The sequence below is a fragment of the Leucoraja erinacea genome, chromosome 1, assembly GCF_028641065.1.
Source record: "Leucoraja erinacea ecotype New England chromosome 1, Leri_hhj_1, whole genome shotgun sequence".
Classification (NCBI taxonomy): domain Eukaryota; kingdom Metazoa; phylum Chordata; class Chondrichthyes; order Rajiformes; family Rajidae; genus Leucoraja; species Leucoraja erinaceus.
In genome coordinates this window covers 74181292-74204966 of record NC_073377.1, presented here as the reverse complement: position 1 = coordinate 74204966, position 23675 = coordinate 74181292, and the positions used below count along the sequence as shown (strand labels likewise).

The window sequence follows — 23675 nt, the reverse complement described above, 5'->3', positions numbered from 1 at the left end:
TAGCTCTTATAAATAATTTCAATAAATACCTGATTGTTTTCTGCATCTCTAAATTAATGCCAGAGCTGCTTACTGGCACCAGAAAGCAAAATATGTTTTACCTCATGAAAAAAGGGATTCATTCACTCCCTGGAACCATAGACAAGGTTTAACTGAAATGAATCAACTTAAGGAAATTTTGTTTTCCTGAATAGATGTATTTTCCCATTAGGTATCATGTGCGCAAACAGCAGCAAACTCAAGAAACAGGTTATAGCTGAATTTATAATTTTAAAGAATCGTTCTTCCCTATAAAGCGCACTCGTCGATGTCAGTCAGTGTGCAAATGGCAAACAGCCACGATCATTTCCTCAAAACTCCGTGACCCAGCCTGGCCCAGCTGCCCATGTAAATAAGACTGTTTAGAATGTATAAAAGCCTCTCCCTGGTTTCACTCCACCTCAGCCAGCCAGAGCAGTTTCCTGCTCTTTGTTTCAAGGCTGAGCTTTGCGTCATGCATTCCAAGTGCTATTTCAATGTTCTTTCCTGTTTAGGTTGTTTTCTACTAGAGGAGCTGCAGCCCTGTCCCAGCCCTAACCCAGCCCAAGGCTCCTCCCTTCCCCCCAGAACCATTATCTGTTGACACATCGTGTACTGATGGCCACTGCTCCCTGCTTGTCTCCGGTCAGGAAAATTTGAAGCCACTTGCCAGATAACAGTCTGAAAATTGATTTGAACTAGTTGATCGAGCAGCACTTTGGAATTCCTTTCTTTCTGACTGGGAGTTGAAACGAATAAATTGATGTAAGTTAGTCTTGTGCCTGTGAAAAATTGGTGGAGTGGGATAGATATATTTTACATTTTAAGTAACTATTTCTGTTGTTTTACAATTAAAATTGTAACAATTTCTTGCTTCTTTCTTTTGACAGGTAGAAACTTCTGACTGAGAAGGGAAGAACGTTATTTGGGTGTGGACACAAAGTAAGTGCTTGGTTGTGATTTCATCCTTCTTAATTACACCGTGAGGATTGTGTTGATTCGAAAGTAACGTGCAAGGGCCGATAAGCTACTCTTGTGCAATAAGTGAGGATAAGTTGCAGCTCCTGCTTTTATGCTTTGAGCATATAAGTGCAGAATGCCTTCAACCAAGGAGGAAAAGTGCTTCAATTTATAGTGTAGGAAGGAACTGCAGATGCTGGTTTAAACCGAAGATAGACACAAATAGCTGGAGTAACTCAGTGGGACGGGCAGCATCTCCAGGGAGAAGGAATGGGTGACGCTTCTGAGGAAGGGTCTTGACCCGAAGCGTCACCCATTCCTTCTCTCTGGAGATGCTGCCTGTCCCGCTGAATTACTCCAGCATTCTGTGTAGATTTATAAAGTTTCAGGCTCAGCCTTTCACTGATTTGACTCCTCAATATGTCTGTGTTGCCGTCAGATGGGGCCTGACATGGGAATTAACCTTTCATTGGTGCAAAGCTGTAATCTTTATAACAGTATAAAAGCATTAATATATCAGTACTCTTCATATATCATGGCATTCTACTTGCCCTGCTTTATGTTTGTTGAACTTAAATGTACTCTGAAATCAAGTTTTACTTCTTACGGTGAGCCTACATTATAAATAACAGTGATATGATCTTACTATTTGCGAAAACCTTGGCTTCTGAATTTTTCTGTACTTTGCACTCCGAACCATATCTATGGGCTGGGATGAATGACATTGCTGCAATGTTCCATGTATGTTACTGAAGTTAAATGGAAAACAAATTGAAGGGTGGAAATAGGAATAGATTAATCTTTTTTTAACCAAGTTCCAACATTTTATCAGAACTAGTTCTTGAGCTTAGACAAGGTTTCCCTGCCCAAAAAATATTACCTGTATTTTTCTCTCTTAAAATGAACGTGAGGCTGTACAGTGTTTCCAAGGTTTGTGAGCCTTTATGCTGTAGCTAAATGTTAATGTAGACATTCTGTATTGGCAATCTCTATGATTTTCATACTTCACGCAATTAATTAACAGATAGAGGATCATATTTGTGCATCTGTGCTTGATGGTTCATCGGATAACTGAGAATTGAGGGTATATGTTCTTTTCCATGTCATTCTGACGGAATAATACTGCAATTGTTAATGATCAGTTAATAATAAAGCTGCACATTAATGTTAGTTCAATAGGTCTAGTTTAATTTCATTCCCCAATCAAATAATCATACAATAATTTGGATCACAGTTTTGGTGCAAACAACTTGGCTGGAAGCAAATCGATTATTCCAACAGAGGTCAACACACTCATTCCTAAACAATTTAATCTATTGGGATTGCCAGTAAATTGTTTTGGCAGATGTACTTTCACATTGTATGAGGCTTATGTAATATATGGACCATGTTCTACGATGCTGCTCAATGATCTATGCGTGAAAATATTACAGTCCATGAACTCCAGGAGTAGTTACAGTCAAACAGAAACATGTTTTGCAACTATATGCACAGAGACTCTGTTTAGCAAGCTTTCTGGTGAGATGTGTGCCTGTTCCAAGCAGAAGTGCAGGTTTAAGACAGGAAACAGACAGCAGTCTGTCCTGATAAGGGAGGGTATTGTCTGAGGGAGCTGGCTCATGTGCACTCCCCAGAGATTTTTGGTTGGGAAGGGATGGCTGACAGGATACCACATGTAATGCTGCGTAATATTCTTCTCCAGAGCTGGCTGCTTTTACATTAGTGAGTAATGGAAAAGGCGTGCAATGTTTTTTTTTCATTTTCACTTGCAGTTTTTATATCTTTTTAAAATAATGTTGTCACTGCAAAGTTTGAAGCAAATTATATAATGTGTTGCATTCATTAGAAGAGAAAAGAAATATGATCCACATTGCATGAGAACAAGCATTGTGAAGAGGACATTTGTGATGCACATGAAAGTATTTGAAGGTATTTGATGAAATAGATGTGGTTCCAGTAGCATAGTGGTTATATTATTGAACAAATCGTGCTGAAATTGGGTTAATGATACAGAACTGCAAGATCAGATCCTACCACAACTATTGGATGAATCTAAATAAATGAAGTTCACTTCACGAATGGTGACAATGAATGTATATAGATGTATGATCAAAGTCCACCTGGTGCACTGGAATGAAATCTGATGTCCTTCCTGTCGGCACTTGACTCTTAATTGCCCTCTGATATGGTCTAACAAAGCTGGTGTTTGTGCCAAAATGGTTATGATGATCAGTAGTAAGAATGAGATTGGATTCAGCCCATCCCGAGTTGGCTGTCCACAACTAGCCCAGTCAGTCAAGCAAAATCCTCCTCAGAATCATTTCATGCCCTGAGCTTAAATTGGGAGCACGGTCTCAGACAGTGCAGACAAGTGCTGACATATTTACACCTGGGAACTTTCTGAGTTCAAGCTAGAAACTCTCCTAACTTATGAAAATTACTGCGGCTTCAGGAACAGAAGATGGCGGCACAGTAGCACATGTGAGTGACACGGTGGCGCTGTGGTAAAGATTCAGATTAAATTCAATTAATTGTCATTGTCAGTGTACAGTACAGAGACAACGAAATGCATTACAGCATTGCTGCCTTACAGCACCAGAGACCCGGATTTCAAGTTCAAGTTTACATTTATCCTGACTACGGATGCTATCTGTACAGAGTTTGTACATTCTCCCTGTGACCACATGGGTTTTCTCAGGGCACTCGGGTTTCCTCCCGCACTGCAAGGTCGTACAGGTTTGTAGGTTAATTGGCTTTAGTCAATTGTAAAATTGGTCTCTTGGCTGAACTAGTGATGTACTCCACAGTCTGTTGCCACACGGTTTGGATATCCATCGCTCTACCATTATCATCAATCCATCAGAATAAGTCTGGCTCGATGACAAGAGGTGAGAACCATATCAGGATCACAACCAAGCATTCCCTGAAAACAATGTACAGGCCTGGTGAAATCACATTGATAAACAGCAGAATCAAAATGCTACAGACAGAGCTAAATGATCTTTCAGTAATAGGAGATCGACTCTCCATGTTGATCGCTGTGCTCATTGATGGTACAGCACAATATGCCAATGCAGAAGACCATGCTGAACTATTTGTAACTACCTTCAGCAAGATGTACCGTATGGATCTGAAGAAGGGTTTCGGCCCGAAACGTTGCCTATTTCCTTCGCTCCATAGATGCTGCTGCACCCGCTGAGTTTCTCCAGCATTTTTGTGTACCTTGTATCAAATGGATGATCCACCATCTTACAAAGGGAGAGCACAGTGTAAATGACAAGACACTTCTGAATGTTTCAACACATTTGCTGATACAAAGTAATTTGCATGAATGGTCTAAAACCTTCTGATTTCCCAGTGTTTTGTTGCCAGGACCTACTAGAATTGTCAGCGGCTTGGAGAAATTGAAACGTTTTGATAGAATTAACTGTCAAATCAAAGGTGAGGTGCTGCCATTTCTTGAAGCGTTTCAAACAAACTTTGTGGGCAAGGCTTGTGACTAAGTTATGCCACTGCAGGCCCCAGCACCAATCAGTGCCTCACTGGGAACTTCGGGAGCATCTGGACCATCGGATTGTCCTTCCAGACTCATCGGGGAACATGGATGGCAAGTCCAGGCAGTGAACCCCACTCAGAAGCATCTAAGCCAGTGACCTCTGCATGAGCTCCCTGATCTAAGAGGTGAGGGTGGGGAGAGGGGTTCAAGGGTTCAAGGCAAAACTAGATTGAATAACGAGTATCCTCACCTCTAGAAGAACAGTGAAGGTGTGTGTTCTTTAAGCAAGTTTTAGAATTGACGTTTTCTTATGACTAGTTAATTCACCTTAAGATGGTCTTCTTTCCAAATTAGAAGGGTCCTGGCCCAAAACACCCGCTACCCATTCCTCCACAGTTGTTGCCTGTCCTACTGAGTTACTCCAGCAATTTGTGCAAAATAATTGGTTAAGTGGTTATTTTCATTTTCATGACTTCTATGATTATTCCAAATGTTTGGGAAAAAAATTACTTGTGCTAGGAGCTTTGCGTGATGGAACAAGTTGGTATGAATCTATGCTACCAATATGGCAATTGTATGTTGCAATTGGATAAAGTCTAGGAACAAATTATTGTTGCAATGGGATAGCTGGAATTGGAAATTCCAGCTTAGTTCAATGTGTTCTTTGGACAAAGGCTATGCTCGTTGAAATTTGATCTTGGAGAATTGGAGGCAAAGTGTATTTTGTAATGGATATCTTCAGCAGCAAATGGCCTTATTTTTCTTATCGTTTTCATGAATTTGTTGGGAAAATACTAAAAATATTTTGAGTCTGAGTGTCTCAAGAAGGGTCTCGACCCGAAAAGTCACCCATTCCTTCTCTCCAGAAATGCTGCCTGTCCCGCTGAGTTACTCCAGCATTTCGTATCTACCTTCGATTTAAACCAGCATCTGCAGTTCTTTCTTACACTAAAAATAAATTATTGCTTTCTTTGTGTAGGTTACTGGTTTTGGAGTGTATCTAGTTTCAGAAAAGTAGGCTTAAACTCTGTGTATAATCCATTCAATTAAATTATTCAAAAGCTTCTTAAAATCACTTTGGAGAGATTCTCCTCAAAATATGCTTTTGTTGTGCTAATTGTTACTAAACTGTTGTGAATGGACTCATTAGAAATGTTCCCCTTTTAAAAAAAATATTCACATATCTATATAACTAAAACTCATCTTGTATGTATATATATTTGTTTGTATGTATGTATGTTCCCATATGCTTGAAATAGTCAAAACGGTACACGACATCGCTACAATTTTAGGGGCGCCTTACTCACCATTCCCCTGGGGTGTGCAGCAGCAAGTTTTGTTCCATTTGACAAAGTAATTCCCTTAATAAACTTTCTCTATACCATTAACTGCGCTCCCACTTGCCGGCCCGATCAGGCGCGCCAGCGCAATTGGGGGAGGGTTGCCAGGGCTGCTATCCGCCCGTGCGCAGTTTGGGGAGGGTTGCTGGGCCAGGTTCGCCATTTTGACTGAGCATTGCCTCGTGTATAGGTGAGTGGTAGAATATTGCATTGGGGGAGGGGGACCCAACAGGTCCACGCTTGGCCTAGAATATACTATTAAACCTTCTTTGTAGTTTTAATCTTGTTTTGATTAGGAAATAGGATTTTAGATGTAGGCAGTATGACTTGTAAAGCCAAACTCATTTATTTACTTACTTGTTTATTTACTTGAGGCAGGGTAAGCTGTGTAAAAAATGTGTGACTCAAATGGTTAATGTCTTGTGACAATCATTTACATTTCATTGGCTTCATCTCTTCATTTATTTCACTTGCATACTGAAACACTGGCTTGGTTTCATTATGTGGGAATGGGTGTGTTACCATCCCAAATTTCTGTCTTGTTTGGGCACGTTAAACTGCCCAAACAAAGAACCATAGGGCTGGGCGTGGAAACTCTGGAATGTAAAGTGCCACAGAAACATTTATTAACAGAAGAAAAGGTGGATTGTTTGCTTGCATTCATCGCACCAAGCACTTTGCATTGAGAGTAGTTATATTGCTGAACTAGCTATATCGCAGGGCAAATAATAAGCAGTCGAGGCATAGATCAATAATCTGAGTTATGACTTCTGACCCCACAATGATACCTGGAAAATATATAGTCAATCGAGTAAATTAATCTTGATTTATTGTTAATATCAATAATAGTGGCCACAGTAGTCCATTCTGTTGTAAATATATATTTGCTCATTTATGTCCTTCAGGGAAGAAAATCTGTTAGATTTATACAGTCTGGTGTATAAATGACAGCAGACTCACACGATGATTGATTCAAAACTGCCCTCTGAAGTGGTAAAACAACCTGTTCTGTGGCAGTAAATTGCTCCAGAAACAATAATGAGAATAACACTGGAAGGGCTGTGAGGCATCAATCAAGGCACCAAACATGTCAACGGTACCTGAAGCTCTGACTCAAAGTGTCTACTGTAAAGTTGGGTGAGCTGTTCTACAGACTAGTAAACACCAGGCTCACATGGCCATACTCTGAGACACACGTCTCTCTGGCAATATCACAGGCTCCTCTGTCCCCTGGTTCTGTGAAGAGTGTTCAATTGTCATATGGCCTGGGTATAAAACAATGACATTTTTATTTTGTTGCAGCTTTACAGATCCATTAATGCAGTGACACAACAAATAAATGTACAATAATTGATGTAAATTATTGGTAAAATTAGGGAATCATATCATAATGGTGTAAACCGCAGGACACAGTGCAAAACAAAGTCCATAGTAGATCGTTGCTGAGGTAAGGGTGTGTTCGGGGTTTTGTTGTGTGATTCAAGGGCCCAATGGTTGCAAGAAAGAAGCTGTTCTTACATGTGAAAATCACAGTTCTCAGGCTCCTGTACCTTCTTCCAAATGGTAGCAGCGAGATGAGAGCATGGGCAAGGTGGAGTGGGTCTTTGATATTAGCTGCCTATTTGAAATTCCTTTTTGTAGATCTTTGATGGTGAAGTCAATACATGTGATAGACCAGACACTGTCCACCATTTTCTGCAGCCTCTTTCCACTCCTACCAGTGGCAAGTGGCACTGCAGTATACAGTTAAGACGGAGTGGCCCTGGGAGCTTTCAACATTGGCAACTGGCTGCTGAGGTCTCACAGCATCAGATCAAGCATGAGCACCTCGTGCCGATAGCAGTCATGGTAAGAAGCACCGAAAGGACACGAAACATACATTGTATAGGAGACTTCAGTGCTCATCGCTAGGAATAGATGGGCAGGGCAGTGTATATTGACTGAGCTGTCTGAGCCCCAAAGTATATACAAACCACACTTTTGCTTTTGTCCTCTGGCTCCTGCCCTTCCCCAAGCAACAAATATTTCCAAACTTACTTTTTAAATACAGAGGACTTACAAAGAGATCAAATAGTCAAGAAATAAACCCCTTTCTCACGGGGCGACTTGACGCAAGAGTTAACCAGAGTTGAACATCGTGGGAACCTCTTGCGATAACCGTATGGCATTCGTGGACCACCGTGGCGCTAACGGCAGGTACTCGTGTAACTTGGTGACTCAGGAGAAAATTCAAACAAGCTTGTATTTATGAAAATATGAAACTATCCAGCAATATGCGATTAGTTTATTCTAACCAATTCAAATATATAGTGACCTTTTAATGAGCAGCAAATGGGGAAAGAATCCTTCCAAATAATCACTTTAACTACTTCTGGTTGTTCAACATAGTTTTATAATAATGTGAAAAAAAGTGCTGACGTAACTCAGCAGGGCAGGCAGCATCTCTGGAGTATGTGTGTTGCATGGTAACTCAAATTTCACTGCACCAATTGGTGTATGTGACAATAAATGTCCTTTGTCCTTTTGTCCTTTGACTTTGACTATATGGTTAGGTGAAGTTTTGGGACTGCAGTTCATTGTGCTACCACGTTATAAAAATGTGATTTGATTTAAATGCTGTATTAACAGCAATAGAAATATCTCTTATTCAGTGTTTTTGAAGTGTAAACTTTGTATAAACTTTTGAAATGGTCCAGACTCTTGAAACGGTCACACTTCAATGAAGTCCTGACACCTCACCACTCCTGTGCATTTGAACAGCTTGATGGTAGGGCTGTGTATTTTCCGTTCCTGTTTAGTTATGATCCGGTATTGATCTGTGCAGCAGTACAAAATGCAATATATTAGTTGTACATTTATCGTTAACACTCAATTTAAAACAGACTTGTAAGTCGGCAGTCAGATCCATGATTGTAGACACCGGGTTTCGCCCCTGCAGCAAGCAAACACGAGAAAGAGGGAAATACACCAGCAATTTTTTATGTCAATAATTTAAAATGTAACTCAGCAGGTCAGGCAGCATCTCCGGAGAAAAAGGATGTATGACATTTCGGCTCGGGACCCTTCTTCAGACTGAAAGTAGGTCGGGAGGGGGGTGGGGGGAGGTGAGGTGAAGAACTGCAGGTGAGAAAAGACCAGAACTAATCAGGGCCAGCCACAAATAACAGGGTGTTGCCTGGTACACCCATCTTCCCGGGCCAACAATGGACCCTCACATCAGTCTGAAGAAGGGTCTCGACCCGAAACGTTGCCTATTTCCTTCACTCCATAGATGCTGCCTCACCCGTTACGTTTCTCCAGCATTTTTGTCTACCTTCCATTTTCCAGCATCTGCAGTTCCTTCTTAAACATGGACCTGCATGCGGTCATTTGTGGCTGATCCTGATTGGTCCTGGTCTTTAGGTGCCTCCTCCCCCCCCCTTACTTTCAGTCTGAAGAAGAGTCCTGAACCAAAGCATCACCCATCCTTTTCCTCCAGAAACGCTGCCAGTCCTGCTGAGTTACTCCAGCACTTTGTGTCTCTGTACTGTACACTGACAATGACAATTAAAATTGAATCTGAATCTATCTTTGGCATTAATCAGCATCTGCAGTTCTTTGTTTCAACATTTTAAATGATGTTGGCTTTGCTTCTTGGAAATCTTGAAGCAGTCTTGAAGCTACGTGTAAGTATTCATTATTTTTTTTTCTCCCAATGGTGAGGTAGACAAGGATGTAAGTACCTTTGGAGTCATTTAAAATATAGTCATATGCACTTGTGCAGTTGTGTTTGCAAATCGAAGGATTATGTCAACAGGGAGTGGTTACTTTGGAAAGTTAATGTTGCCTTAATCCTCACTTGCCACACCCATCTACTCACACCCCACCCAACAACCACACCTCCACAATCCTACACAACCAAAACACCAAACATAACATGACAAAAGCCAAACCAGATTTGCAACGTTTAAAATGCCACAAGATATATGCAGATTGCTCTCTGATTTCCAGCCAATACTATTAAAGGTATGCAAAGCTTTAGGTGCTTTTCACTGGCACAGACTTCAACAGGGCTCAAAATGATCCCGCAGTAAAGAAAATCTGAAGCAACAAACAATCTGCTGGAGGAGCAGAGCAGCTCAAGCAACATCTGTGGAGGGAAAGGGTCCTAATGCTGGGTTTCGACCCACCATGCTCCACCAGCAGATTGCGTGTTGCTCCTCTAGCTTGTATGATTTGTGTTCCCATTAATCCATCCCCCCTCCCCCCCAACAGTCCTGTACTGACATCACTCTTTCTGAAGAAGGGTTTCGGCCCGAAGCGTTACCTATTTCCTTCTCTCCATCGATGCTGCCTCACCCGCTGAGTTTCTCCAGCACTTTTGTCTACGGTTACACTTTCTAAACATGGTTATCAGACTCCTAAAGGATGGGATTGTTGAGGCCCTGACAGAGATTCCTAAATCATTGCTGGCCACAAGTGAGGTACCTGATAACCGCTGGATAGCAGCTGTGATCATGTTTATTCAAGACAAGCAGCAAGGATAAGCCAAATAATTACAGGCTTGTGAGACTAACGTCAGTAGTGAAAAAGTTATTGGAAAAACCTCTGAAGGACAGGAGTGATCTACACTTAAACAGGAAGGGGTTGGATAGAGATAGCGAACATGGGTTTATTCTTGGAGATAGGGCTAACTAAAGTCATGCAGAACAGAAACAAGCCCTTCAGCCCAACTTGTCCATTTCGACCAAGATGACCAATCTACCTTGCTCCCACCTGCCTGCATTTGGCACTTATCCTAAATCCATGTACTTATCTAAAGGTATTGTACTGATTAATTTGATTGTGTTTTATGAAGAAATAACAAAATGTATTGATGAGGGCAATGTGAATGATGGACTCAGTATGGCCTTTGACAAGGATCCATGTAGAAGATGGGGCCAAAGCTTTAGAGTCCATGAGATTCAAAGCAAGTTGGAAACTTGTGTCCAAGTTGGAATGGGAAAGTAATGGGAAGTAGAAGATGATGGTGAATTGGAAGCCTGTGGTGACTGCTGCACCCCCGGGATGAGTACTGGCATCTTTCCAGTTTGCCATTTGCATTAATGCTTCGGATAAGGATGTAGGAGGTCTGATCAGTACGTTCACAGAAGACACAAAAATGTATGGTGTTGTTGATAATGAAAATAGCCTTAGCTATATGACAATATTAATCACTTGTTAAAATGACCAGAGCAATGGCAGATGCACTTTGGGATATATAATAACCTTGAATTATAGCACCCCAGTAAGTATTGAGATACCGACACTTTGGTATACAAGTCCATTGATTCCTAAAGTTCTAGAACATACTGTCTAAGACGGTAATAGAGGCAGAGGCACTATCACAATATTTAGAATATTTAGAATACAGTACAGCACAGGAACAGGTCTTTCGGCCCACAATGTCTGTGCTGAACATGTCAAGATAAATGAATCTCATCATCATGTGATTTAATCCCCTGCATATCCAAGTGCCGATCCAGAAGACTATCATAAACAACACTATCATGTCTGCCTCTGCGACCATTCCTTGCAGCATATTCCAGGCACCCACCATCCACTTCTTTTTTAAATTGCACCGCACATCTTCTTTAAACTTTGACTCTTTTCAGATTCAGATTCAATTTAATTGTCATTGTCAGTGTACAGTACAGAGACAACAAAATGCATTAGAGACAACAAAAACTCTTTTATCTCAAAGCTATGCTCTCTAATCTTTATAAGATATCTAGACCAACACTTGAATCACCAAACTATAGAAGAATCTGGACTAGGTGATGATGGTAAATAGGAATAGTATAGGTGGCACTTGATAGAGAGTATGGACATGGTGGCACAAAGGGCCTATTTCTTGGCTGTTTGACTGCGGTTATAATATAATAGCTAAGTTTTGTGCTCTGTGTGTCTAAGCATGTTCATCGATTGACAATAGGTGCTGGAGTAGGCCATTCGGCCCTTCGAGCCGGCAGCGCCATTCAATGTGATCATGGCTGATCATCCCCAATCATTACCCCGCTCTTGCCTTCTCCCCATATCCCCTGCGCTATCTTTTAGAGCTCTCCCTTGAAAGTGTCCAGAGAACCAGCCTCCACCGCCCTCTGAGGCAGAGAATCCACTGACTCACAACTCTCCCAAGAGCTGAAATATTACTGTGACAACAATGTAACTGCATTGCAGATCTGAAATGAGAGGATGGAGTATAGAATGGTCGTATTCGGTGTGTGACTTTTAAATGGGATTGTAGATGCAGGAAAGGACTTTGTCATCTTATTTTATATGGTGTGCACAGCCTAAAGTTGTAGGTCAACTTGTTCTATTTGATCTTGTTTGTGCACGTCAGGTTGATTGCCTTAGTCGAAACAGGGTGGACCACGTGAAGGTTGCAATCTCCCACCCCAAGAAAGGACTAAAGTTGAAAAAAAGACTATTTTCATTTGTAGAGAATCCAACGCACACACACCTCAGATAACATCAACTTAATTTACACTTGTGTGAGAAACAAGAAACTGCATATGCTGGTTTACACAAAATATATAAAGTGACTCGGCAGGTCAGGCAGTATCTCGGGAGAACTTGGGGCCCCTCTGGATGTGAAGAAGGGGCACGACGCAAAAAGTCATCTAACCATGTTCTCCAGAGATGCTGCCTGAGCCGCTGAGTTACTCCAGCACTTTGTCCTTTTACACTTATGTGAACTTGCTCCCCTGCATTCCATGACATTTGAAAATACTTTTGGAGAAGATTAGGTTGTGTTCAATAAAAGAGGTCATCCCACTTTCTCTGTTTTGCAACCTCTTATTTTCAAGCTAATTCATAATAAACCGGAAAATATTGTTCCCAACAGTATAGAAAGTATGCTTGACCTATAGCTCCAGTTTCAATTGGCACAACATGTTGCTGCATTTCTATGGGCAGCCAGGAGCAGAGTTCAGGTCATGACATTGCTGGACTTGACATCAAATGCTCAGCTTGACATCCAGATTGTCACCATGGGAATCCCAATTACAGCAGAGTTTCTTCACTCAAGTTGCATGTATTCCAGTGTAGGAAAACACAACTCAGTTGCTCTTTATTTTAAATTTAAAATATTCTCCACAGGTGAAGAACCAGGTCAAGAATCAAGAGTCAAGACTCTAGAGTCATAGTCATAGAGTGATACAACGTGGAAACAGGCCCTTCGGCCCAACTCGCCCACTAACGTGCTCCAGTCAACTTGAACGAGACCTTCTCTCAAACCCTCGAAGTTAGCCTTACCCCAGTTAAGCATTTTAGCACATGGACCCTCTCCGTCCCTATCCATAACTATCTTAAACCTAATTGAACTGTGGTCACTGGTCCCAAAAGGCTCGTCCACAAACACTTCATTAACTTGCCCTCCCCAATTTCCCAATACTAGATCCAGTGTTTCCCTCTCACATGTGGGGGCCTCCACATGCTGCTTAAGAAAACTCTCCTGAACACTTTTGAGGAATTTCACCCCATTTAAACCCTTCACACTATGGTTTTCCCAATCTATATTGGGAATGTTAAAATCCCCTAAAACAACCTTATTTGACCTGCGTCTGTCTGCAATCTCCCGGCACATTTGTTCTTCTAATTTCCATTGACTATTCGGGGGTCTGTAGTACACCCCCAACAAGGTGATCATCCCTTTTTTGTTCCTCAGCTCCACCCATATAGCCTCGCTAGTCGAACTGTCTGTAATGTCACCTCTGATCACAGACCTGTCATCCTCCTTAACCAACAACCAATGCAACCCCCCCCCCCCCCCCCCCCCCCCCCCCCCCCCCCCCCCCCTCAACCCTGTCTCTCCTGTACCCCGGAACATTGAGCTGCCAGTCCTGCCCCTCCCTTACCCAGGTTTCAGTCATGGCTACAACGCTCCTGTCGCCCGTACTCTACTTTTAAGAGTCAAGATAAAGAGAGTCAAGAGTGTTTTGTTGTCTTATCTCCCAGACAAAACAATGAAATAATGAAGTTCTTACTTGCAACAGCAAAACAGAAACATGGTAAACTATATAATAAATGAAAAAAGAACAGTATATATATACACACACTGCGAAAAGACAAAACCAATGCCCCAAGTCTTATGTAGTTCAGAGCTTATTTGGAGGTTATGAGAATATAGGTTTAAATCTGTCTAGTAACCGAATTGGTAATGCTTGCAAACTTGCACCTGTACGAATCATGATCATAACTAAATGAACAATTGACCAATTCACGTTGTAATTAGTGACTCAACAGCACTGAAATGTTTCCAACCAATTATGTTCGTAATTGAATATTCTAACAATTAATAAACAATGAAATGAATCATTGTCCTTTAAACATCTTAAAAAAGTGTGTGCAATCCTGTTTAAACGTGTCTTTGTCCTTGGGATGCTATCCTATCCTGTGTCGTCGTCCCCCCGCCCTCCCCCCTTTGGTAAACTATAGTTCATGCAAAGCTCTGCTCCCAAACACTTCACTAGCATTTAGCTTAATGCCTTTCACAGGCTCATGCCCAGCAATGTCTCAGCTTTAATCAACGTCCGTGTTTTAAAATTCTTCCGTGGCTTTACACCACTCTATCAAAACAATCTCCTCCAGCGCCGCAGGTCACAGAGTTCCTTTGGCTCGAGTGCTTCATGATCCCCATTACACTTCCAATAGCAGCCAAGACCAGCTGCCCTCAACTCTGGAATCCCTCCGCTCACTGCACTGTCTCACCTTCTTCTCTCTTTCCTGTGTAAGTCACTCCTTTAAAATTATAACTCTTTTATCAACCGTTCAGGCTGTTTACCTTCACATCACTATAAACATCTTGGTGCCACATATGTACACATGAGGTTCTTTGGAAGAGTTTTTATGACTTTATTGGCACTATATACAGCGCCCTCCATAATGTTTGGACAAAAACCCATCATTTATTTATTTAACTCTGTACTCCACAATTTGAGATTTGGATTAGAAAAAAAATCACGTGGTTAAAGTGCACATTGTCAGATTTTAATAAAGGCCATTTTTATACATTTTAGTTTCACCATGTAGAAATTACAGCTGTGTTTATACATAGTCCCCCCATTTCAGGGCACCGTAATATTTGGGACACAGCAATGTCATGTAAATGAGAGTAGTCACATTTAGTATTGTGTTGCATATCCTTTGCACGAAGTCCACACTCCACACTACTCCATGCGCCCAATCGCGCGCTACCGACACGCTACCCACACGCTAGCAGGTTGTGTAAATGGCGCACGAATGATGGCCAAGCGGGACAGGCCCTGTATGCTTTGGATCTTGGGCAGTTACTTCTCTCCTCCATACTTTGCTCTTGCCATCACTGTGATCTAAGTTAATTTTTGTCTCATCTGTCCACAAGACCTTTTTCCAGAACTGTGGTTGGTCTTTTAAGTACTTCTTGGCAAACTGTAACCTGGCCATCCTATTTTTGTGGGTAACCAGTGGTTTGCATCTTGCAGTGTAGCCTCTGTATTACTGTTCATGAAGTGTTCTGCAGACAGTGGTCATTGACAAATCCACCTCTGACTCCTGAAGAGTGTTTCTGATCTGTCGGACAAGTGTTTGGGGATTTTTCTTTATTAAAGAGAGAATTCTTCTGTCATCAGCTGTGAAGGTCTTCATTGGTCTGCCAGTCCCTTTGTGATTAGTAAGCTCACCAGTGCTCTCTTTCTTCCTAATGATGTTCCAAACAGTTGATTTTGGTAAGCCTAAGGTTTGGCTGATGTCTCTAACAGTTTTATTCTTGTTTCTCAGTCTCATAACGGCTTCTTTGACATTCATTGCCACAACTTTGGTCCTCGTGTTGATAAACAGCAATAAAAGTTTCCAAATGTGATGGAAAGACTGGAGGAAAGACTAGGTGCTGAAAGCTCTCTTATACCTGCACTAAGGAGGCATTTAAACACACCTGAACAATTACAGATGCCTGTGAAGCCATGTGTCCCAAACATTATGGTGCCCTGAAATGGGGGGACTATGTATAAACACGGCTGTAATGTCTACATGGTGAAACCAAAATGTGTAAAAATACCCTTTAATAAAATCTGACAATGTGCACTTTAACCGCATGTGATTTTTTTTCTATTACAAATCTCAAATTGTGGAGTACAGAGGCAAATAAATAAATGATAGGTCTTTGTCCCAAATATTATGGAGGGCACTATCTATAGTGGTGACAAGTTAAAGGTGTAATATTAAATAACTTACTATATTATATGTTTTCATCACACATACTTCGCAGTATCCTTAATTCATTGGCTCAGTCAGTGAAACAAACACAGGCTGGATATGGCTGTCTGGTTCATGCAGAGGGTGGTGGGTGTAAGGAACAAGCTGCCAGGGGAAGTATTTGAGGCCGGGACTATCCCAACATTTAAGAAACAGTTAGACAGGTACATGGATAGGACTGGTTTGGGGGGATATGGACCAAGCGCAGGCAGTTGGAACTAGCCTAGCTGGGACATGTTGGCCAGTGTGGGCAAGTTGGGCTGAAGGGCCCATTTTCACACTGTGTCACTCTATGACTCTATGGCTCTAAGTTCCCAATGGAATCATCAAGATCTAGTTGTGTAAACAACAACATGTCCCATGCCGAATGCCAAATCCATTAGGTTTGTCTGCCGACACAAAGAACTGTAGATGCTGGTGTACAATAAAAACACCCTAAGTGCAGGAGTAACTCAGCAGGTCAGGCAGCATCTCTGGAGATCTAGATAGATGACATTTCAAATCTTGGACCCTTCTTCTGCCTCTGGGCTACATGCAATCAACACTGGATTCTACATGTAGTCCAGAAGGGGAGCTTACTGAAATGACCCACCAGGGCTGGAGATTAAGTGGCAAAGGGGTAAGGTGACCTTAACCAATCTAATTTGTAGTTGTACAAACAAGGAACTGCAGATGCTGGTTTAGACAAAAGGACACAAAGTGCTGGAGTAACTCAGCAGGTCAGGCAGCATCTCTAAAGAACATGGATAGGTGCTGTTTCAGGTCGGGACCCTTCTTCAGTCTGAAGAGAACGTGCAAACTCCACACAGACAGCACCCGAGGCTGGAATTGAACCGGGTCTCTGGCACAGGTTCTGCTTCAAGGGCACAATATCAACCCAAATGTTACTTTTGTTGAATAGAAGTACTGCTGACACTGTCAGAATGTGTTAAACAAGTCCTGCCCCACCACCAGCGAACTGCTCCATTTATGACAATTGGAATTACATAAACATCCCACCTCCTGCTCCTTCCAGGGTGTTCCAGGATATATCAGGCGTGTATTTACCAAGAAGTAATCTGGGTTTGTACTGTCCATTTACAAAGACTCATTCTCTTCAAATAACGTTGGCAACTTATACATTTTCAACGGTTTTGTACAATGCCAGCATAGAACTGAACCTATCCACCAAGGGACCAAAACTGATATCTCCATCACCTCCAATCTACACTACATTGCCAGCCTACAGTACAACTTTGTGTAAAGCTTTGTACCTGAAGTGAAAACCTTGTAAAACCCAACAGTCATACCACTGGGTTGTAAGCTGCCCAACCGGTCTGAAGAAGGGTTTGGAGTTTGTACGTTCTCCCCGTGACCTGCATGGATTTTCTCCGGAATCTCCAGTTTCCTCCCACACTTCAAAGATGTCCAGGTTTGTAGGCTGATTGTCTTGGTAAAATTGTAAATTGCCTCTGGTGCGTGTAGGATAGTGTTGGTGTGCAGGGATCACTGGTTGGCGCAGAGTCAGTGGGCCGAAGGGCCTGTTTGTTTCTGCACTGTGTCTCTAAAGTAAAAACTAAACTAAACAGTATAAAACTTACTATCTTGAAAAGCCTTCAGTACTTAAGTGCACTGCTGATATCGATGGGCAAATCTTTCACGGCCCTTGTATCTCTGTAACATACGCCTCATAAACACCATAAAAAAAGAGTGGATGAGTGGTTCATGAGCTGAGCGACATACAGGATGGAAATGTCAAATACTAAAGGGCGTAGGTTAAAGGTGAGAGGGGCAAAGTTTAAAGAGATGTGCAGGCCGTTTTTTCAGTTTGGAGAAGGGTCTCAACCTGAAACATTGCTTATTCCTTTCCTCCAGGGATGCTGCCTGACCCGCTGAGTTACTCCAGCATTTTGTGTCTATCTTCACTGAAATCTATCCCAGATTACACGAATGCACAGACACTTCAAACACCTCTGCTTCGGTTGCTAATGGTCTGCACTATTTTTAAGTTTAGAATTAGAGGGGGTTGCAGTCCCAAGCAATGATGCTGCTTCACATTAAACCTGTCGTGCGCTCCACTGATTGATTGTTCCCTCTTGCCAGCCGGAAAGAAGTAAGTTTGTGGCTTAAAAGAAAAGTGTTGGGCTGGATATGTTAGCTAAATAATGACACCATTCTTCTGAAGTTCAGGATCTGACACAATGAGTAAGTGTGTACTGAGCTGTGCACCACACCTATATTGACATTTGTCACTGAAGACAAAGGTATTATTTTGCTGTTGAGTAAGATGTGCCATGAGCAAATATCATCACAACACATCGACACATGGGGTGAGCTGAGGTATTGCGATGTACAGTGGCAAGTTATGATTTACGCCTCAATTCCTGTTGTGTCAGTTCTTGGAAGGAGCTGGGGAAGGTGCACAAGATGTGTTGCAGAGAGGCTGAACGAGCTGTTGGCACCATTTGGCAGCAAAGACAAAGTTGGAATGTTTGACACCTCAGGCCAGGACTCTGCCCTGCCCTGTAGGCTGAGGAATAACAAAACAGCACTTGCTGGAGATAATAGAATGTAAATATCAAACCAAACAACGCCAGAAGCAAAGGCGGTATATTAGAAAATGCATGAAGGATTTCTACCTTCTAAGTAATGTACATGTCTATATACGAATGATTTGAAACACAATTTGGAAAGCTAGTTTGGATTTATCAAGCAGATTGACAGGAAAACAGATTCTACGCCATAAATAATTAACAGCAATTTGTCATTTAGCTATTGGATCAGTAGTAGATAAGAAGAGTCTGTAAATGTTGTTTTACAGAGATAAAATGAGAGATTAGAAGTAATTTATTATTACAATAAATCTTCTAATTTTGTGAAGGATTTTGTGAGACATGGATTTGCTCAGGATTTCTGATTTGGCTCGTCACCATCAAAAGGTTAATTTATTTCAAATCTCATTATAAGTTTAAAAAAAAAGTGAGTTTCCAATTTATTAGATCTATTCAGGACCTATAATCTATGCCTTGGCTGCTGGGCTAATGACCACATGGAGGCACCGATTACTTCATGAGAGAGAGAGCGAGAGAGAGAGAGAGAGAGAGTCTTGATATTGGGATAGCGTTGAAGAAGGGTCCCAACCCGAAATGTCACCTATCCATGCCCTCCAGAGATGCTGCCTGACCTGCTGAGTTACTTCAGCACTTTGTGTATTTTTTTTGTAAAGCAGCATCTGCAACTCCTGTGCCTTCTTGTGAGTAAAAAGTATATGTGCGAGGCACCCTGGAAGTAGCAGGATCTGTGAAAATTCCTGTCATTCTAATTGTCATAAACAGACCATAAGTGGATTGTTTGATACAAAGCTCATGATGAAGGTAGCAGAGATGTTCACGATTTGCTGGGATTGGGGCTGCCATTGCTTGCATGATTCATTGTAAGGGTATATATATAAGTAGGACACAAAAACCTGGAATGACTAGAGTGAAGAAGGGTCTTGGCCCGAAAAGTCACCCATTCCTTCTCTCCAGAGATTTTGCCTGTCCCTCTGTTACTTCAGCTTTTTGTGGCTATCTTGGGTTTAAACTGACATCTGCAGTGCCTTCCTAAAAGTAGGGATGCCAACAAGCATATTGAGGATGGGTGCTCCCACTTATATAGTCTCCTGATTCCCCTCAACAAGACAAGTTGCGTCTTTTTGTTTTGCTCCCGTTTCCTCATAAGGACGTGCGGAGTGATAGGTTATTCAATCATTACAAGTTATCCCTAGTGTGTAGAAAATGGGGGGAGTTGATGAAAATCTGGAGAATGAGTAACCGGGAAAATTAGACTGGAGTGGGTTTGCGCTGAGAGTTGATGGACTCGATGGACCAAATGCAAGCTTGGTAACCATTGCTGAATGGAGAGTGGTGTGTCAATGGGGAAAGCTCCCCCTTGTCAGAAGATGATTGCAGAATAGGTTCAATGGTCCCCATGTTTTATTTCTGGGAAGGGAGGATGAAATGAAGTAAAATGAAGCACAGCAGTCGATAATTAATAAATATGATGTGGGCAATTCAAAAGTTCCTCAGAATTAGTTTTTAAGAATTAAACTTCTAATTAGTAAGAATTAGAGAGCAGAACAGCAGAGGAACTGGACCTTTGGCTAACGATGTTCACGCTGAACTTGATGTCAAGGCCAACTCTTATCTGCCTGCACATCATCCATATGCTTCCATTCCGTCCACATCCCTGAGCTTATCCTAAAGTATCTTAAATGCCACTATTGTATCTGCCTTCATTACCACCACTGGCATTGTATTCCAAGCACACTCAACCCTCTGTGTAAAAAAACAAGCTTGCCTGCACATCTCTATAAACCTTGCCACTCTCACCTTAAACCTATGCCCTCTAGTATTTGACATTTCCATCCTGTATGTCGCTCAGCTCATCGACTACTCATCCACTCTTTTTTTAAGTGTTGAGAACGACTTTTTGATTGGTGTTTATGAGGTGTATGTTACAGAGATTGCAAGGGGCAGTGAAAGATTTGCCCAGCAATTTCAGCAGTGCACTTAAGTACTGAAGGCTTTTCATGATAGTAAGGTTTATACTGTTTAGTTTTTAGTGTAGAGATACAGCGGGGAAACTGTCCCACCGTGTCCATGCCAACCAGTGATCTCTGCGCACTAACACCATTCCACACACACTAGAGACAATTTACAATTTTACAAAGCCAGTTAGCTTACAAAATCCATGCAGGTCACTAGGAGAACGTACAAACTCCATACAGACAGCAGCCGTAGTCAGGATTGAACCCAGTTCTCTGGCAATGTAAGACAGAAACTCTACCGCTGCGCCATGTTGAAATCATTGAGTAATGTGTATCCATTGGCAGTGCAGTTTTTTCACACTACTGATGGAACTGTCAAGGATTGTGAGAAATTTCAACCCCAGTGTCAACTCTGGAAAACAATGCTCTCCAGTTAGCCAGCCACGAGTGTTTGCTTTGAAACGAGTCATTTCAGAAAGTAGAAAGACAGTCCCCCTTGTCCATCCCACCAGTGTCACATACAACATATAATCCTCCAGCATTTTCATCACCTCCAACGGGATCCCACCACTGGCCACATCGTCCCATCTCCTCCCCTTTCTGCTTTCCGCAGAGACTGTACCCTACGTAACTGCCTGATCAATTCGTCCCTTCCCACCCTAACCAGCCCCGACCCTGGCACTTTCCTTTGCAACTGCAGGAAATGCTACACTTGTCGCTTTACCTCCCCCCTCGACTCCATCCAAGGACCCAAGCAGTTTTTCCAGGTGAGGCAGAGGTTCACTTGCATCTCCTCCAACCTCATCTATTGCATCCGCTGTTCCAGGTGTCAACTGCTCTACATCGGTGAGACGAAGCGCAGGCTTAGCGATCCTTTCGCCCAACACCTCCGCTCAGTTCGCAATAACCAACCTGATCTCCCGATGGCTCAGCACCTCAGCTGCCCCTCCCATTCCGAATCCGACCGCTCAGTCCGGGGCCTCCTCCGTGGCCAGAGTGAGTCCCACGGCAAATTGGAGGAACAGCACCTCATATTTTGCTTGGGTAGTTTATACCCCAGCAGTATGGACATTGACCTCTCCAATTTCAAGTAGTCCTGGCTTTCTCCCTCCTTCCCCTCCCCTTCCCAGCTCTCCCACAGCCCTCCTGTCTTTCACCATTTCACTTTACCAACATTTTAACTCGCATTACCAAAATATTAGTCAATGGAAAGTAAAATAGTGTTAACACCTCAGACTGGAAAGGTGTCCTTTCAATGGGTCTCCAACCTGGGACCTGTGGAGTGTTTCCAACCATTTTTTGTTATTATTTCAGGTTTTTAACATCTGCAGATTTCATTGAATTTTCATGTGCACATTTATATTTATATAGTGTCATTTTGTCTGCCTGATTCTTAAATGTATAGTTAAAAATAGCAATACAAAGTGAATGTAAATAACATCCAATTCACTTAAAGCAGCATATAATGTGTGGGTTAATAGACCTGCTAGAGGTTCCCATGGGCAGCTCTGCCAACACTACAAGGGAGTGACAGCAACAAACATCTAGTTGAGCAAATGACAAAGGGGTCTGCAAATAATTGGCCATGCTGTTGACAGTTCTAGATTCTGAGAGGACACACTGTAGATGGTTTGATCAGATGGATATAAAAATAGCAAATAGAATTTAATCCAGAAAAATATGAAGCAATGCAGAGGGGAGATGCGGAAATAAAAGGAATGTACATTAAATGGTGTGAAGAAACGAGAGGGATTGTGGAGTGGATGTCCAAAGATAGTAGTGCTAAGTCAGTAAGGTGGTTAAAAAACATCTGACATGCTATTCTTAAGTCGTAGTAGTTCTGATCAGGAAGGTAATGCTGCAGCTATATTTAAATCCACAGTTTGTGTTCTATATATTTCTGAGTACCAAGTCACAGGAAAGACGTATTGCACTGGTGAGGGTGCAATGGAGATTGGCAAAGATTTTGTTAGGACTGAAAAGAATTGAAGTCATGTGAAAAGATTGGATAAGCTGGAGTTATTTCCTTTGAAACAGACGAGACTGAGAGAAGACTTAATTGAGGAGTGTAAAATAAAGGAGTGCCTAGATAGAATGAATTGGAAGCCAGTCTGAAGAAGGGTCTCGACCCGAAACATCGCCCATTCTTTCTATACAGAGAAGCTGCCTTTCCCGCTGACTTTTTGTGTCTATCTTTGGTGTAAACCAGCACCTGCAGTTCCTTCCTGCACATGAATTGGAAGGATCTGTTTCACCCAGCAGAAGTATCAAAAACAATGAGCAGATGTTTTAAAGTAATGCGAAACAAGGAAAATAATTTCATCCAGAAAGTGGTAGGGATTGAAACTTGCTGCCTGATAAGGTGGCAGGGGCAGAAACCTGCATCACCTTTTTCAGCAGTGCATTGAGGAGTCGTGGTCTGTAACCTCTGGAGCACTCGTTCACAACTAGCACAGACATAGTGGGCTGAATGGTCTCCGGATGTAAATATACCATGATAGCATGGCGGCTGTGAGTTCAAAACCGTAGCAGCAAATGCAGCAGACTTCAACTTGTGGGCAAGAGCACCACCAAAAGATTCTGTTTTACAAGCCCATTGGAAAATTGTCAAGGTTTACTGGCAACTGCTGTGCCAACTGAATGAAGAAAAGGTCCCTCATAATGAGAATAGAAATCGGGGTATAATCAGACCAAAATTTGTTTTTACGTGTATGGTCTAACAATTTTTGTAAGCATGGGAATAAAGACTGGCACAATACAGATCAGAAATATGAGCAGTGTGCAGGCAAACAAGCTCTCAATCCTGCCTTTGTCTCTCCAGCAGGAACCAGAATAATGAATAATGGCAATTTCACCGTCATAAAATGAATCCTCCTCCGTCGCTTTGTGAAAGTGAGTATATACAGTGCATCATTCATCGACTCAGGTAAAAGAAACAGATAATACCTGAAATTTGAAGTAGAGAGAATGCTGAAAGTGAACAATTCCATCAGTGTGAGAAAGCACAGATGAGTGATTGAGCAGGGAGACCTCAGCATCATTAACCACTTCTGGAGGGGAGTTGTACCTGAATTATTTATTTTATATAGGAAGGGACTGCAGT

General features: G+C 42.0%; 1 protein-coding gene across 7 annotated transcripts in view; it reads left to right on the top strand.

The window, feature by feature from the left end:
* Positions 1–23675, top strand: part of LOC129698531 (Krueppel-like factor 3) — an 86875-nt gene that overhangs the window by 12212 nt on the left and 50988 nt on the right. For 2 of the 7 annotated variants that reach the window (XM_055637659.1, XM_055637616.1), the window contains exons 2-3: positions 909–960; positions 23394–23464. In XM_055637659.1, coding sequence (XP_055493634.1) covers positions 23437–23464 — 28 coding nt within the window. In that variant the 5' untranslated portion in view covers positions 909–960; positions 23394–23436. Of the gene's footprint in view, positions 1–593; positions 784–908; positions 961–23393; positions 23465–23675 lie in introns of those variants that run through there. The other 5 variants (XM_055637634.1, XM_055637621.1, XM_055637628.1 and 2 more) reach the window with 5 other exon arrangements.